The following is a 12,576-nucleotide window of genomic DNA, read 5'->3' as shown; positions in this document are numbered from 1 at the left end:
AAGTGAGAGCATATATGTATATATACATATATATATACATGCGTGTGCATGTGTATTTTTAACTCCTAAGTTATTTATTTCTTAAATGCTGCTAAGTTTAGACAGGTGTGTTTGTGTGTGATCTGACAATAAAATAAAAATGAATGGCGATAGTAATTAGAAGCACCTTAGCTCTGCTTCCTGTCACATACTGGTTAATCTTTCTGTTTACCTACAGGTGCCACTTCCTGGAATGAAGTGGGTAGATAATCACAAAGGTGTTTTCAATGTAGAAGTTGTTGCGGTATCATCCCTCCATACTCAGGTAAACATTAAGAGTAGTCATTGTAAAATAGGGAGCTTGATAAACATTTGGCAATGATTTGTACATTTAAAGTACAATAATCTGAAATGTAAGGTGGTGATTGTTTTGACCGATCATTTTAACCTATTCTATTTTATTAAGTACCAGAAAGCCATTTTGATGCTTCATATATATTTTATTTGTGCTATAACTGGTAACATGATTTTAGTGAACTTCTGTCTGTTTTTCTAAGAATACACATTTTTTACAGTCAATCACACAGTCTGTGGGAACTGCTAGTTTGCTCTGACAACTTTTGAACCCATCGACTAATTAGATATTTGGGCAGAGCTCTGAAAGATGTTGAGTTCCTGCTAATTTTTTGACGTTAAATGGCCAAATAGGAGGCCACAAATCCACAGAAAGCAGAGTTGCTTTGGGAGCTTCTTGCTGATTATTCATTTTTGCTTGTGTGTAGGACCCTTATCTTGACAAGTTCTTTGCACTTGTCCATGCTCTGGATGAGCACATGTTCCCTGTGCGAATAGGAGACATGAGAATTATGGAAAACAACTTGGAAAACGAACTGAAGAGCAGCATTTCAGCTTTAAATTCCTCTCAACTGGAGCCAGTAGTGCGATTTCTTCATCTCCTGCTTGACAAACTGATTCTTCTGGTAGTAAGACCTCCTGTCATTGCAGGCCAAATAGGTATTCTATTTAAGTTTTATAGAGAATTACATAGCTGAGAGTTTGACACTTCTAATTTTATTGTATATATGCAGAAATAAAAAGTCCATGTTTATGCTTTATTTTTGGTACTGCTAATATACGATGTATCTTCAAAATAAAACATGCTGGCATCCAGATCAGTGGTGATATACACAGGAGCAGTATTTAATACAAAGATTTTCAAGAATGGCTTATAATTTGAGTGTCCAAGTTGAGACACCAGAAAGGGACCTGTATTTCAGGAGTTGGATGCTCAGCGCTTTCTTAGCACTGGAACCTGTTAAGGTGTCTCCATACTGACACTTAGAAATTAAGATTTGCAACCTCACTAGTCACCTTGGAAAAGCTTGGAGTAGGTAAGATAACATGTAGGTGCTGTATGTTCCTGTAACTATTGTGGATCTGATACAGTCAGCATAAATAATCCCTCCTTTTGTTCCCTGTTGTGGGCTATGCTTAAATGATATAACTGAGCATTTCATTAAACTTGTCAGTAGGGAAGGCTAGAATTCAGACACTGGTGAATAAGTTACTGGTTTGTTTTCTGAACACACCAGAGAGGAGAGCAAGCTGTACTGGTATGGCGGACCTTGTAAAACAAGTTACCTCAGATTTCTGGAGGACCTGGAATGAATGTATAGTTGGAATATATTGACATCAGCCTTTGAAAATCAGTGGGATTTGTGCACCTAGTTGTCTTAGCAATGCTGTGCATCAGCATACCTTGGAGGAGGTGATTAAGTGACTGCAAGGGGACTACCAGGGAGACAGATTTGAAGATTGAGAAGTGAGACCTCGGCAGTGTGTTTGCAGTGTTGCTGGTTTTGAGATTCTTGTCACCTAAAAGGGCTGCAGCTTCCAAGTACAAACTATGGAGGAGGCAGTTTGTGGGAAGAAGTTTTGCTTACTTTTTTTATTTGAAAGCTCTTTCACTCTTTAAGTGTTCTGGTTTGGGTTAGTTTGTCTGTACGAAGGATTCATGACTTCAGTGTCCAGCTTCTACGTAACTAAAGATTTGTAGTCTCCAGCTGCTGATCTGCTTTGTGCCTAATTTGTTTAGAATGTTTACCCCAAGTCCATGTCTGATTTTCTGTGCTCATTTTTAGAACAGATTTTTTTCAGACACAGAATGGAGTGGTTCTTTTTGATACGTTGTATATTTTGGCTGAAACTTAAATGAAGTAATTATTTAACTGAGAAAAATATGGTGAATATCCAAAGGATTTTATCCATCAAGCAAGGACTTGATCTTTCATCATTCTGGTTGGTGGCTAGAGTTGAGATGATTCCAGAAATTGAACCTAAGTTCATTAAATTTGTTATTAACAACGTGGACACTTACCCTGCAACACTTATCTTCTTGTTCAGTTGTTTATTTAACCTGGTCCAAATACCAGTTCAGTTTTTCTTGAGAAATGCTTGCTATACTCTGACAGGCTTCACTGCTTATAATTTAGAAGGTGGATGAAATGCACATTTAAGATTTGATCATGGTTACTGCTGAAGTCTAAAATAAACTACTCACTTACTACTTTCAGTTAACCTGGGACAAGCATCTTTTGAAGCAATGGCATCGATTATAAACAGACTTCACAAAAACTTGGACGGAAACCAGGACCAGCATGGCAGAAACAGCCTTCTTGCTTCCTATATTTATTATGTTTTTCGCCTACCCAATACCTATCCCAATTCACCATCACCAGGTAGCTCTTTTTTATTTTGTCTCATGCCACACTTTGTTACAAGCAAGCAGAAAGCCCTTGCTGGCCAGGTACACTGAGCTCTACTGTTGGTTCCATGCCAAGCCCTGTTATTAACTTTTCCAATGAACCAGTGTAGCCATTTACAAGATGAATTTAATTACAGTTAGCAATGTCAGAGGTTTAACTGTTTGATGGTCTTAAGTTACTGTGTCACTGTCAAAGTAAAAAAAGAAAATTATAGAAATATAGTTTAATATTAGCATTAATATAATATTAATATTATATATATTATATATATTATAATATTATATATATATTAGTTTAATATTAGTATTAATATAATATTAATATTATATATATTAATATCTATTAATATATAGAAAATTATAGTAAAATATTACTTTTTAGCTTGGTTTTCTGTGTCAAGTAGGTGGACGCAGTACAATCCTGGCCTGGCCTGCCTCCCAGTCTCCTTCAGTAGTACTTTTGAACTTTTAGCCAGTTCCAGAAGAAGTTAATACAGTGGCACAAGAGTCTGAAATACTTGAAAATAGGTGTCTGGATGGAGGAGGGAGACAGATTAATTCCACCCTACACTGAGAACAAGGCTGCAGTGCAGGAGATATATCTGCATGGGGAAAAAAGATGATGTGAATGAAAGCCACAGAAAACTAGGTTTTGGGAGGACTGTTGTTCACATAAATTGCTTCTTTCTTAGAGTGGAAAACCTCTGAGGGGTTTGGGATAGTTGTGTACTTCAAACTGTGCCTAGTTCTTCAGTGATTTCCAGTCTGGGGTCTGGCAAATAATCCCTTTAGCTCAAAACGTATCTCTAAATCCACAGGGAGTTTTCTGCTTCCCACAGATCAATGGAAAAATAGCATTTTAATCCCATCCCTTTCTCCCAGCTGCTTACCCTCCTTTGCAGAGCCAGGCAAGGGAAGGCACGGGGGGTGTTACGGCTACCTTAAGCCATTGAAAGATTTCCTTACTAGCTGGACAGTTATACAAAGGCTTTGTTGCAGCAGAGTGGTGCAGAGCAGCATGGGATCAAGGCTTTGATGGTGTGACAGGATGTTCTTTCGTATGACCCTGTAGGTCCTGGTGGCTTAGGGGGATCAGTGCATTATGCCACCATGGCTCGATCTGCTGTCCGACCGGCAAGCCTTAACTTGAACCGCTCACGGAGTCTCAGCAACAGCAACCCAGATATATCTGGGACCCCCACCTCACCAGATGATGAAGTTCGCTCCATCATTGGCAGTAAGGTATGGATGCACTCCCGAGGGTCTTGCAGGAACTTCAGCATCTTTTAATTAATCTTTAAAGAAATAATGAGGAAGTTTTAGTGTTTTTTTCCTATTAAAAGAAGTCAGTTATGGCCCTTTCTCAGGCTTTTTCTCATAGTTGCTGATAACACACCTGGAACTCCACTCTCTGAAATTTGTGACTTTTCTCTCTTTGACTTGTTAGACACCATCCATGCCAGTGTTAATTTCACAAGTGTAGTAGCCTTGTGGACTTGTCCTCCCAAGACTAGCAGAATAAGAGTGGTTTTACCACTCACTTTTCATGTGGCCAGCAGCCATATCCTCTTACCAGTTGTTACGTCTCTCCAAACCTTGCATTGCTTACCTTGCCACCCTGTGATCCCAATCTTACCGTCCAAACCCAAACTCTCCTCTTCTGCATTCAGCACTAATAGTTGCTCAAATGCTTTCTGTTCTACTTAAGTCCAGAGCAGGTATGTTCACACAGCAGGCAGTAATCCTAGTCCCTGCGTGCTCCAGAGAGGATTTCAGATGCTTAGAAAGTGAGCCGTAGCCTGGCCAGCTGAGCTGCAGCATGAATTTATAGTGTGCTAATTCTGCACCCTCTCTGACTCCCCACATCTTTATTGCTCGCTAAAAGTGACCTTCCGGTGAATGCGGACGGATCAGCGCGGAGTGTCTGATGGCCTTACATCAGCCGTTAGGTGCTCTGTGCCCATGCATATTTATGGCATGCTAGGGCCTAGATTTATGCCGCTTAGCCTCAGATGTGTTGCCTGTTTTGGGACCATAGTTGCCTGGGCTTCCTGTGTAATCAGTAGAGAGAAAAAAGCTGCTCAACAGATAATTTATGCCACACAAGATGTGAATTGCCTGCTGAAATGCCTGTCCCTCTCTGTTGACTGCAGAGTACATAGGGTTGCTACAGTCCCAATCTGAGCACTTCAGTTTTGTGCCTAAAATAGGTGGGATGAGCCAGGCCAAACCTTCCATTTTGGTAAATCCGTTACTGCAGAAGAGCGCCTTACTTTCTTTAGAGTTTGGGTTTTTTTATATATACGTATTTTTAAATTGCGATAATTTACACCAAAAGGAAACACTTTCCCAGCTGTGACCCTTCACTCTTCCAGCATAGATTACTTCCTGCCCTTCCAGAGAATTTTTACATCCCATTCTCTGGAAAATCAGTGAAGCAAATTTGTTAATAAAGTCACCAGGCTGACCAGACAGGCTTAGCATTGGTTGGTACTGTGTTTTACAAGAGCAAGAAAAACATAGTTTGAGAAAGAGGTCATCAATTTTAAATGAATAATGACTTGATCTGCTCACCAAATAGGAGGCTGAAGAAGTGTGGGTAGGCAAATCATTATTTCTTACATCAAAGTGTGGATTTAGAAGACTTTAAAGTAGTTTAAGACTGCCTTGATATCTTGCTAATTAAACAACTGTGACCTTTTGTGAAGTGCCATAGGTGATAAAGTGCATATGGAATTTATACAGGATATCAGAAGTTTAACATGTGCTGGCTTAGTGAATATCACAATAGAAAATGAAGAGAGATTTTCTTCTGGAGATATATTCCAGGGTTTAAAAAAAAAACCTAATGTATGGATAACTGTTAACAGGGAAGTTTCCTTCAGGATAGTCTGAGTATCAGATGTTAGGCTCAGTCTGAATACACAGATTTTTGGTTAAATGTGATTATTTCTCCTTGTTGAAGTCAATGGACATATATGAGAAACTTCTTGAGATGTGAAATGAATATGGAGAGTGTAAAAATTTGTATTCTATTTCTCCAAGTAATGATTTAAGCACATATTCCCAAACAGGGAACCTGCACTTTAAATTAGAATCCATCATGGGAGGATTTCTTTTTTGAAAAAGAACAAATAATATTTGTTTGGTAGAAGTCTTTGGAGTCCAGTCTTGCATTGGTTTTTGTTGTAATGTAAGATATTTGATAATTTTGGAAGATTTACTTTAAGTCACTCATATATGAGCTTCTTACTTAATTCTGAAAATCCAAATAGTCATCTCTTTTACAGGATTTAGAAGATTATAGCACATTTGCATAATAGAGGAGGTTTTAGGTCTGTCACTTATTTTGCCTTCATTTGTGAATGTGGCCATGTAAATTTTATTACTTACTAAATAAAATCTATTAAGTGTCTAAAAAGAGCTATGATGAGGTTTTACACTTTGAGTGTTCCCAAAATACTGGAGATGTGCTGGGAAGAAGCAGAAAAGATTGTGCAGTTCTATTGCTCTGAATGTGGATTTTCACAAACCTCTGTTATGTACCTGTACTGATCCAGCAAGTGGAGTAAATCCCCCAAATTGAACAGCATTTACTAGGAGTTTTGTGAACTTTGAAGTTGCTCTGATAAGCAAGAAGCTCTTGTACTCATTTTTGAGGGAGGGGAGAAAGGAGAGTCTCTTTCCTCTTCAGATTTTTACGAATCGATTCCTGCTCCTGCCAGCATTGTATATGATTAATTTTATACCCCGGGCCAGTTCAGTGACATGATTAGAAAGCATGTGAGCAGACATGCGAGTGTGATAAAAGGGCATTTTCAAAATTTTTTTGCAAAATACAAGCTTAGTTCTGAATTCTGCCAAGTCCTTTTGACTTTAATTCACTTTGAGCAAAATCAGGCATGTTTATGTGCCTGGGCAAGGCAAGAGAGCTTTGATTTGTTTCTTCTAAAAAGTAATTGAGATGAAAATACTCTGTGTTCAGTTTTTTTTTTTTTTTTATTGGACATCTGAAGCAAAATTATAGCATTGCTGTACTCTACATAGAGGATAGTTAAGTGGATTAATGGTGTAAATCCTAGGTTACTGATCTCAGCCTGGGTTCAACCTGGGCTGGATTTTTATTTGTTGAGAGAAATAGACTGCTGTTCTTAGTTGGACTTTGCAGTTGATGACAGTCTATGCAATGAAATGGGCTGCACATTTCATGCATGTGTTGGAGGAAAGCCCTAAGCTGGCACAGAAACTAGAACAAAAGTTCTCTAAGGTGAGAGTTGAAACCAATTTGTGAAATTTATAAGGAAAAGCTATTTGGTTGTGGCATTTCAAAGTCAAGTCCATGGGATCTGGTTCATGGGACCCATGGAGTGCACTGCATCCCATCGAAATATCTCTGACCTTGGAGCATCCTGAGTGACAAACAAGTTGGATTTTTTCCTTTTCTTCTTTCTGAGTGTCTTGAGAGGAGAAGGGAAAGGACAGAGAGGAGGGATCCATGGTAATTTTGCAGATATGATCCATTGCAAGAGTAGAATTTTGAGTATAAATTAGATCAAGCTTTTAAAAAGCAGGAAGATTTTAAAAAACTTTTCTCCTGAAAAGCAGGTTCTGGATAAGATACGTCCTCTTTCTTCTGTTTGCCACACTGCCCAGAGAAAATGTCCAAATGTCCATGTGAAATCTTTTTCACAGGGTTAACTCTGCCAAGAGTCCTAGATTTTTATTCCATGAATAGGAAACCTTGTGAGAGCTGAGACTCTCTTCAAAGCTTCTAATTGTTTCTGTAGTAGTTGTAGAGCTTGTAAAGTGTGGGCTACCAGGTAGTCTACATCAAAAGTGTTGGAAACCACACAGAGCAGCCTGTGTGGTTTCCATATCTGTGCACCAGTTTTCCTCTTTTGCATTGTTGTAAATGTGAACTGGCTCCATCTACTGAAGTGACTGGATTTAAATTGATTGAAGCGAGAGCAGGATTTTTCTCAGGATGAGGATAGTTTTTGAATGTCAAGCATTACAGGTAGGACAGACTGAACCAGAGCCATTGACCATATTAATGTGGGGGGTGTGTGTGTGTGATGAGGTATTATAATAAATCCTCTAGACTAAAATTTCTCAACAAATGCCTGAGAATTCAGGTTGCTTTAACAGTACTAATTGGTGATGTGTTTGCAGTGTACGCAGTTTGATTGCTTTAAAGGACTAAAATTTGACTACTGTATGGCATGCAACATGTAATATTTCTTTCCTTTCCCAACTGCTTTCTATTACATGCCCAGGGTTTAGACCGCTCCAATTCCTGGGTTAACACTGGTGGTCCAAAAGCAGCCCCATGGGGATCCAACCCCAGCCCAAGTGCAGAGTCAACACAGGTGGTGTCTTCAGTAGAGGTTTTTCTGGCTTTGTTTTCCCTGATGCTTCCCTGTAGAATATCTTCTTTTCAGTGTATATTCTGATTTTGGTGGTTTGCTTTTTCATTTTTGAAAAATTTGCGAGTTTTATTTTATAAATTAGCATCTTCTCCCCCACCACCTTACCACACTGCATGAAAAACCTCAAAATGTGTGACCATGTCCCCTTCTTTCATTTCCGTGGTTGCTGGTCTGTGAAATGTAAATGCTGTGACTTCTCTCTCCTCTCTTCTCTCTCCTCTCTTCTCTCTGTTTTTTAACATTAGTTTCAGCTTCAGGTGGAACACATTTCTAATGGGAACATTAATCACAGCTGCATAGTTTTGTCCATATTTGCTTTTTCTTTTAATGTTGTGAACCATTTTGCCATTTTCATCAAACATTTAGTATTCATAGTCAAGTAATCCTTCATGACTGTTTGAGTGGAATATCATTAAACCAAAATTGATAAACATGTAAAATTCTCTCTTAAAACATGTAAATTTAAGTGCTGGAACCACTGACCTGCTAGGTCCAATTGTATCTGTTCTGTGTTGCAAAGTATGAAAACAGCAGCTTCAGTGAGAAAGACTTAACTTAGCCCATATTGCCTGCTGCTTTCCACTGCATGGTCGCCTTGAACATACCTCTCAACTGTACTTCCTTTCAAATTTACCAGTCTTCCAGAAACGTTCAGTCTGAGTTCACTCGCACTCATGGCAAATTATTTTCATCAGAAATAGAAAGAACTTCAGTAATTTTCTCATTCCCTGTGCTAATAGCAGAGTCACTGTGTGGTGCATCCCCACCTCTTTTGTCTCTGGTAGATTGAGAGGTATGGCACTGAAAGTTAGAAGTATTACTTTCCTGACATATGCATGTTGATAAAATATAATTATGGAAAAGTTTCATGCTTTGCAGCATTAAGTGTTTTTGTGCATAAGAACATGCAGCTATTTAAAGAGCTTATATGTCTTAAAACAATAAAAAGTGTTGTCATTTTGTTTAAACCAGATCTATGAATGAGTAAGAGTTTGAGAATGCATAAAAAGGTGTAAAGACAGTAAAAGCCTACAGTTGGAACAGTATTTTTGTAAAAGTACATTGTCCTTGAGCTGCAAAACCCATCCACAGCAAACTTTAATGTCCTGTCATCATTCATTCATCTCCACTCCGTAGGCTACGGATCGAAGTTGTAATCGTATGTCTTCGCACACTGAGACGTCAAGTTTCTTACAAACATTAACAGGACGATTACCAACTAAAAAGGTAGATTTCAGTGAAGACAATTGATATTGTGGGGCAGGGAGGTCAAGTCATTCTAAAACCATGATGCAAACTATTCTTTTATTTATAGCCTGATTTTTTCTGAGGTCGTTAGGAACTGCTGCTGCTGAACACCTCTGAATATCCAAGCTGTAGTGAATATGAAATATTCTGACAAAGTTGAATTGGGAAGAATAAAATGATCAGGGATAGCTTGTCTGGTTTAATGTCCAAACTGTTTGGAATCAATTTATTACTGGGTTTCAGAAAATATGAATAGCACTGTCTAGACATGTAAGTCATACATTCTTGTGCGCAAAATTATAATGCGTTAGATGGTTCACATTACAGATATGTTCTGACCTCAGTTATATTATATGTTAATCCAGAGTTACTCCAGGAAGTGAACGGGAGTTACTTTGGAAGTACACTCTCTTAAACGAGATAAGATTCTACTAAACAAAATCAGAAAGACAAAATATCTTGACTTATTGAGTAACAGAAATGTGATCACTGACAACTTAAGTCTGTGGTTTGGTTTTCCTGGGAAAAGAAATCAAGAAGCTGGTTCTTATCCCTACCTTTCTTTCCTACTGTTTTAAATCCTTTTTGACAGTAAACGTTTCTTTGTACAAATCACTTTCTATGTCCACTTTTTACTCCTTTTTCCTGCAAAAATCAGACCAGGCAGAAAGGTAGACTTTTAAAATAAACTCCTTTGAGCACCAAACTTTTTTTGGGGGTGGGTGGAAAATTCTTTTGACACTTGAAATTCAATTTTGGAGCAAGATTCTGTGAAGCATTTCTCACATCCCCTATCATTACATTGTCCTTCATTGTTAGTTGGGGGTTTCTTTAAGGGATGTCACCACTGCTGCCATGTTCCTACTTATTATTTTGCTTAACCTCATTGTTTGCCATACTTTCCATGGACTGAGCTACCATTTCTCATGCGGACTGTTTTTGTGAGCTGATTTGAGACTCAGGCTAACTCTGAATTTGAATCTGTGTAGCTTTTTCACGAAGAGCTGGCTTTACAGTGGGTCGTGTGCAGTGGGAGTGTGCGGGAGGCAGCCCTACAGCAGGCCTGGTTCTTCTTTGAACTTATGGTGAGCAAACTGAACACACCTTACTTATGGTCTTAAAATTCAGTTTAAAACACAGTGGCAACCACTGTGCTTCTCTTCCCCTTCATTTCTACAAGTGACACTATTGTAATTTATATTCCTATAGGTGAAGAGCATGGTGCATCATTTGTATTTTGCTGACAAACTGGATGCTCCAAGAAAGAATCGTTTTCCTGAGCGTTTCATGGATGATGTAACTGCTTTGGTCAGCACAATTGCTGGTGATATAGTCTCTCGGTTTCAGAAGGTAATAACAAACAATTAAACATAACCCAGGTCACAGCTCAGGCACCAGAGCTCTGGCATCTTGTTTGCTGGTTGGTGCCTAGGCCAGGATTTGTCATTTGAACCTGTAGTATTACCATGTTACCATACAATGTTCTTTTCATTTTCTTACCTGTTTTTCTCTTCCTTCTCTCTAGGATACAGAAATGGTTGAAAGGCTCAACACCAGCCTTGCGTTTTTCCTCAATGATCTGTTGTCTATCATGGACAGAGGGTTCGTCTTTGCCCTTATTAAGACCTGCTACAAACAGGTGAATGCAGATAAATATCATGAATTAGGTGTGAGCCATAGCATAGCCTATTTCTGTAACTTCCTTTGGACAGGTAGTAAGGTAGGGACAGAATTCTGCTATCCAAGTCTTTGTAGATGGCGTGGTGTTCCCAGCAGTGGTTTAGCGTTTATGCCCCGCTGATTACACTTTTATATGTGAATTAGGAGTAATTCCTTTGAAGCGAATGGACATGCTGTCAGAAGGAAAAAAATTTCCCTCAGCTCGTCACATTTAGAAGAGTAATTGAACTGAAAGCTAGAAGGAGGTTGTGTGGGAGAGCTCAAACTGTCATGGTTTGTCAGTGGGTCTCTCTCTGTATGATCATATTGATCACCAAGCTCCTTCCGTCCTGAGCAGCCAACAGCAAGGTCTCTTTTCCGTAAGGAGAGTTTCTACATCATGCCTTGGAGGCTTCTTTGCAGCACTGTAGCAGAGGAACCGCCTCAAACCACAAAGTTTTGTTTTGACTCTGCTGTAGAGCATTTTATAGTAAGGGGCAAGAACAGCAATAACCTTTGAACTTCATTGCCTACTGTATGATTAGCTAACCTGCATCTTTGGCCTGTTAACCCATCACAAAGTGTACCGTCCTGATTCTCACGACTCCCTGCTGAAATCAATTGGACATGGATATCATGTGTCAAGTACATGGTTCTTAATTTGCTTATGTAAATATGGCTGTTACATAGTTCTTGTATTGATATGCATGCTGGTGGTTGGGATGTGTATGGCTCCTGCTCATCAAAAGTATAATCCGTAGCACAAAGAAGTAATGTGGATATGGCTATTTAATGACATCAAACTCTTTTAGTTAGGGTATTGTTGCTGTGGAATAGCTTTTTGAGAGCAGTGATGGGACAGGGGGCTGGTGCTGCATTTATAATGTGTTTTGGTGCTAACTGGAGTACTACGGATTGAACTTTCCAGGTGTCTTCAAAGCTCTTTTCCTTAACAAATCCAAGTAACCTGGCATCTTTGAGACTGGACTTCCTTCGCATCATCTGCAGCCATGAGCACTACGTCACCTTGAATCTGCCCTGCAGCTTGCTCACACCGCCTGCATCTCCATCACCATCTGTGTCTTCAGCAACTTCTCAGGTACTCCCTGACAAGGATTTTATGTGGAATTGCAAGTTGAGCTTTGTTCTGAGGCTTAAATCTTATGAGGCCTCTCTTATTATTGAAGAAAGAAGACCAATATTCTTTTTATAGTGTCCACACATCCTTGTGTCCCTAGGGACCTAGTCACCTCCCGTATTGGACAAATGCATGAACATAAATGAGGCATTATAGAAAAGGCTTTGACCAGTTTTACCCTTTTCTCACAAAACAAAGTGCTTTCTCCCCACAGTAGGTTAGTCCTAGTCTGCTCAGAAAAGGTAATTTGAATTAACAAGTGTGTCATTCAAGTGGATTAATTAGTTCTAAAATTAAGTAAACCAAATCAAATTAAAGCCATCTTAAGCCTGAAGAACAGCATCCATACCTGTGTTAAA

The 12,576-nt window shown here is 39.0% G+C and overlaps 1 protein-coding gene across 7 annotated transcripts in view; it reads left to right on the top strand.

Moving 5' to 3' along the window:
• Positions 1-12,576, top strand: part of DOCK7 (dedicator of cytokinesis 7) — a 110,038-nt gene that overhangs the window by 63,082 nt on the left and 34,380 nt on the right. For 3 of the 7 annotated variants that reach the window (XM_064516285.1, XM_064516284.1, XM_064516283.1), the window contains exons 19-28: positions 218-304; positions 762-993; positions 2,553-2,717; positions 3,816-3,985; positions 8,020-8,112; positions 9,310-9,399; positions 10,410-10,505; positions 10,630-10,770; positions 10,946-11,059; positions 12,008-12,178. In XM_064516285.1, coding sequence (XP_064372355.1) covers positions 218-304; positions 762-993; positions 2,553-2,717; positions 3,816-3,985; positions 8,020-8,112; positions 9,310-9,399; positions 10,410-10,505; positions 10,630-10,770; positions 10,946-11,059; positions 12,008-12,178 — 1,359 coding nt within the window. The remainder of the gene's footprint in view (positions 1-217; positions 305-761; positions 994-2,552; positions 2,718-3,815; positions 3,986-8,019; positions 8,113-9,309; positions 9,400-10,409; positions 10,506-10,629; positions 10,771-10,945; positions 11,060-12,007; positions 12,179-12,576) is intronic. The other 4 variants (XM_064516287.1, XM_064516286.1, XM_064516289.1 and 1 more) reach the window with 2 other exon arrangements.

The sequence above is a fragment of the Dromaius novaehollandiae genome, chromosome 8 (genome assembly GCF_036370855.1).
Source record: "Dromaius novaehollandiae isolate bDroNov1 chromosome 8, bDroNov1.hap1, whole genome shotgun sequence".
In the NCBI taxonomy this organism is placed as follows: domain Eukaryota; kingdom Metazoa; phylum Chordata; class Aves; order Casuariiformes; family Dromaiidae; genus Dromaius; species Dromaius novaehollandiae.
This window is presented reverse-complemented; position numbering and strand designations above follow the sequence as displayed.